At 38.0% G+C, this 5029-nt stretch overlaps 1 protein-coding gene across 6 annotated transcripts; it reads left to right on the forward strand.

Moving 5' to 3' along the window:
* Positions 1-228: 228 nt before the first annotated feature.
* LOC103519327 lies at positions 229-3638 on the forward strand. 6 transcript variants are annotated; one of them, XR_003394235.1, is made up of 4 exons: positions 229-829; positions 952-985; positions 1153-1434; positions 3495-3638. XR_003394235.1 is itself a non-coding variant. In XM_017448159.2 (2 exons), exons 1-2 carry the CDS (start codon positions 633-635, stop codon positions 1136-1138), a joined length of 384 nt encoding a protein of 127 aa, XP_017303648.1. In that variant the 5' UTR covers positions 229-632; the 3' UTR covers positions 1139-1146. The 6 variants fall into 6 exon arrangements, 3 of the variants coding, with proteins under 3 accessions (XP_017303648.1, XP_026686667.1, XP_026686666.1); XR_003394237.1 differs by having other exon boundaries at positions 229-812; positions 935-985; XR_003394236.1 differs by having other exon boundaries at positions 229-725; positions 848-985.
* Positions 3639-5029: the final 1391 nt, after the last annotated feature.

Below are 5029 nucleotides of genomic sequence, written 5' to 3' on the forward strand. Positions count from 1 at the left end.
CCCTTTATTTTTTTTTTTTTTTTTTTTTTTTTTTCTTGATCACAAACTTTCCAATTGTATATACCTACCACATTTTTATTATTATTATTTTTTATTATTATTAATAATAATAAAATAAGAGAAAAAAAGACTGACTTTGCTGAAGTAGGTACCGATAGAACTGATGTCGTTGGAGTTGACCCGGGCCTCAGGCCTCAGTCAATTAAGAAACAGTAATGGCTACAAAATTTCAAACACCAACGACTGAAAATGAAAAGTCACTGCAGATTCTGCTGATTTACTCAAAAAAAATAATCAGATACCTACACACATATAACTCAAATTTATCCTTTGTCACCCAACTCTTAACATAATCACAGAAAACAAATTGCAAAGTTGTGTTCATTATAAAAGCACTATTCACCGAAAAAACACAGTTCTGACACTCTTCACAAACGGCCTAGAAGAAATACTAAGCGGAATCCATTGTCAAAGCGTTTCTTGCCATACAGACACATCAATCAACCTAAAGAATTCTACGTAAAATACAGTAGACAAGAGTGTGATAAGTTCTAAAGAAAATTCACTGTGCAAGAGTACTGAAGGGGCTACTGCACACACGACCGTCCCAAACACCCACGCCCATCACCAATATGGGTGACGTCGCCAACCGCTACAGCACCTCCCATCGTTTCATCTCCATCAACCCACCCAACCCTCTCACACCCATGACCTCCGAGGACGTGGTAGAATGGCTCAACTGGTTAGACGAAGTAACCTACGTGTCCGACCAATGGGCGAGCTGGCTCCAGAGGACATGTGACCAGGCCAAGGTCATGTCCAATAAGAGGAAGGATCCGAGGACGTGGTAGAATGGCTCAACTGGTTGGACGAAGTAACCTACGTGTCCGACCAATGGGCGAGCTGGCTCCAGAGGACATGTGACCAGGCCAAGGTCATGTCCAATAAGAGGAAGGGGTTATTTGTTCGGCCGGACGGGACAAAGGTGAACCTGTCCAATGTGGAGTGGGAGGATTTCAAGAAGAAGGTCGACCAGGAGAGTATGCATTTGAGGAAGACAGAGGTTTTAATCCTGCGACGAGCGGATGCTTGGGATCAGAAGGCGAAACCGAAAGAACAGATGATACCGGGGAAATGAAATGGGTCGGGAAGGTGAACCTGTCCAATGTGGAGTGGGAGGATTTCAAGAAGAAGGTCGACCAGGAGAGTATGCATTTGAGAAAGACGGAGGTTTTGATCCTGCGACGAGCGGATGCTTGGGATCAGAAGGCGAAACCGAAAGAACAGATGATACCGGGGAAATGAAATGGGTCGGTGAACTGGTGAAAAACCTATTGGAAATTCGATCCAAGGAACAAAATGGAGTTTTTGCTCTGCTAACTTACATGAAGATATATAATTGAAATGAAGATATTACATGAAGATATATGAAATGTAAGTTGACCAAAACACGTTCCTGCACACCAGAAACTAGTTTTTGTCAAATAACATTGAAGAGTTCAGACGCTAATTTTGGTTGAAAAATTCGCTAATCAAACAGTAACTGGGGGAAAAAGGAATAATTAACGATGAAAAAGTATAATAAAGGCGAATTTTCAAAGCCTCAAAGTAAGGAAAGAGCTTCTTAACACATTGTGTACGAAGCATAAAAACACGAATTAGCGCTAGGTACGGAGCCCTAATTTGGGTAATTTCTGATGTGATCCATTTATATGAATATAAAATAAGTAAAAAAAAGTTCTTTATTTTAAAATACTAATAAAGCATTTTTAGTTTCTTACGGTTTCCAAACCCCCTCTCTACCTCCTCCTCCTCCTCCTCCTTTTTTTTCTCTTTTTTTTTCTTGATCACAAACTTTCCAATTGTATTTAGGTACCTACCACATTTTTTTTATTTATTTATTAATAAAATAAGAGAAAGAAAGTAAAAAGACTGACTTTGCTGAAGTATAGGTACCGATACAACTAATGTGACTGGAGGCACTGGAGCTGACCCGGGCCTCAATCAATTAAGAAACAGTAATGGCTACAAAATTTCAAACACCAACGACTGAAAATGAAAAGTCACTGCAGATTATGCTGATTTACTCAAAATAAATAATCAGATACCTACACACAAATAACTCAAATTTATCCTTTGTCACCCAACCCTTAACATAATCACAGAAAACAAATTGCAAAGTTGTGTTCATTATAAAAGCACTATTCACCGAAAAAACACAGTTCTGACACTCTTCACAAACGTCCTAGAAGAAATACTAAGCGGAATCCATTGTCAAAGCGTTTCTTGCCATACAGACACATCAATCAACCTAAAGAATTCTACGTAAAATACAGTAGACAAGAGTGTGATAAGTTCTAAAGAAAATTCACTGTGCGCTAAGAAAAATACTAAGCAGAATCCATTGTCAAAGCGTTTCTTGCCATATACAGACACATCAATCAACCTAAAGAATTCTACGTAAAATACAGTAGACAAGAGTGTGATAAGTTCTAAAGAAAACTCACCGTGCAAGAGTACTGAAGGGGCTACTGCACACACAACCGTCCCAAACACCCACGCCCATCACCAATATGGGTCTAACTGTGCAAGAGTTTCTGAAGGGGCTACTGCATACACGACCGTCCCAAACACCCACGCCCATCACCAATATGGGTGACGTCGCCAACCGCTACAGCACCTCCCATCGTTTCATCTCCATCACAAAGAGGGTGGGGGTGTAGTGGGGCCTATGCAAAATCCCCGAACTCATTAGCCGACGAAGGAAAATAAAAACTACAAATTTCGAGACATTTGTTTTTCTTCTTTTTTTCGAAAGGGTTACAAAGAGTTTTTAAGGAGTTACAAAGGGCTCCGAGACATTTCTTTCTCCTCGTAGGGGTCACATTTTTTTCAAGTAATTTGATGGACTGTAAGGAAGAAGGGAATTCATCAAGGTGCCTCATTGTTGCCTGATACATCTTCCTAATCACTTCAAACTTTCATTATGCCAGTCATGCTCAGTTTGTCTGTATGTGTGGCCGAAAAAGCTTCAGAGTCTTCACAACCAGGTCTTTCAGATGGACGGCCAGACCGGGGTTTGGAGCTTTTTCCGCCACACGCCTTCCGACTCTCTGTCAGACGGCATTAGATCTCGTAAGTTCTTATTTACCAGGTCAATAATTAATGGTCAGGTCAATAATTAATGTCAGGTATATTATCAATTGATAATAAACCCTTCCTTTCCCTCTTCTCCCTCCCTTCTTTCAGTCTAAAGAACAAGTAACCCACTGATAGAAAGACATGTAATAGAAAGTAAAAAGTGTTCCACATCTAGGGTAAGTGTACCATTTATTGGCCCACCTGTACCATACGCCACATAAGTCTGAACTAGCAATCGTTACAGTAATAAAGCTGTTGTTTTCCTTTTGCTAGCTCCCTAACCCACAACTCATAGGTAAACTAATTTTGCTAGTGTTAAAATTAATCTTCTTGTTCCATTTTCTTTGTTTCAGGTGAGACAAGTGGTCAAATTTCAAGTTCAAGTGCCATACTTCAGGTAGTACCGAGACATGTTTTGTCAGAAAATAAACCCATATTTTAAGTATAGATACTCAAAAAAGTAAATATAAACCAAATGATATCGAATAAAATCATAACAGTACCTTCCTCTTTACTAACAAACCCCCAGCTTCCAAGAATTAGATGCCAACATAATAGAGTCTCGTAAAAAACCGTGAAACCCTAAATCAAAATTTAGCAAAATTCAAAGGCAATTTAGTTTTTTTCCTCCTTTTTCTGTGACGGAAATAGTAAAAAGAAAATTATTATTATGAAAAATATTATTATTTTGTCGTTTCCTAATGATGGTGGAAATTAATGATGAATGTCGTCAACCCCCTCCCCCCCTCCTCCCTCGCCCTCATACAATCGTAATTAAATAGGTAATTTCTTAATTAACACAGCCGTAATGTTAAATGTTAAACTTCTAACGTAATGTCGACTTCAAACGTGCAATAAAATTGTAAAAAGTATACGAAATAATTGTAATGTAAAAAAAAGTGCGAAATGTGTGAGAAAAAAAAGTTCACATGTACCTACCTAACCTTCTGTACATAATATGTAGGTAGGTACCTATGTACATAGTACATAATTTACATTGTACGTTTGTACGTAATTATACTGATTATATGGAGGTATATTTATGGGAAGTCGAAGGCTTTTATGGAAAAATGCCTGACCCTGATTTCGGACCTTTTTGTGTAAAACGGATTTTCTAACAAAATACCTCTAGGTTTAACATGTTAATCTTGATCTTGATATTTCTCTTGATATTTCAATTCTTTACAAAGGTACAGGAGCTTTAATACAAAATTTCCCAATACTTTTCAATGGAAATCAAAATCTTTGAAGCTGTTTTATTCGAAAACTTGATTTTTGATTTTCGACTTGGGCCTTTTTGAATACAACACCTTTATAGTTACGTTTGTACTTTTTTTAATTACAAGAAAACTTAATACAGTAACACTTGGTGATAACGACTCAACATGGGAGAGAGAGAGAGAAGAATAGGGTGAGACTTAGTTTTTCTCATCTTTTTTATATCTTCTTGAGATTTTTAAATTAAATTATTTCTGAAATAAGAACATCAGAAGGAAAGAGAGAGAGATAGAGAGAGAGAGAGAGAGAGAGAGAGAGAGAAAGCGCGCGCGCTTGGAGCGCAGAAGTGATTTTATTTTACTTCCTTATTTGCTGATATTTGTCTCACCTAATCAATTCCAAATCTAGAACTTACCTAGGTAAATCCTGTTATATCTGAAAATCTTTATTTAGACCTACGACTCACCAATGTCTATTTTTCTCACCACTTTTTTTTTTCACTATGAAGAACCGTTTGTACTTTTTTAATTACAAGAAAACTTAATACAGTAACACTTGGTGATAACGACTCAACATGGGAGAGAGAGAGAGAAGAATAGGGTGAGACTGCGAGAGAGACAGAGGGAGAGAGAGGCGAAGGAAGGATGGAAGGAAAGAGAGATTGTGGGAT

The sequence above is a fragment of the Diaphorina citri genome, unplaced genomic scaffold (assembly GCF_000475195.1).
Source record: "Diaphorina citri unplaced genomic scaffold, Diaci psyllid genome assembly version 1.1 scaffold2666, whole genome shotgun sequence".
In the NCBI taxonomy this organism is placed as follows: Eukaryota; Metazoa; Arthropoda; class Insecta; order Hemiptera; family Psyllidae; genus Diaphorina; species Diaphorina citri.

Excerpts from the sequence above, each read along its gene's own strand:
- LOC103519327 (XM_017448159.2), top strand. The coding sequence starts at position 633 with ATGGGTGACGTCGCCAACCGCTACAGCACCTCCCATCGTTTCATCTCC. Across the intron at positions 830-951 it reads AAGGTCATGTCCAATAAGAG|GAAGGGGTTATTTGTTCGGC; the intron begins GAAGGATCCGAG and ends GTCCAATAAGAG.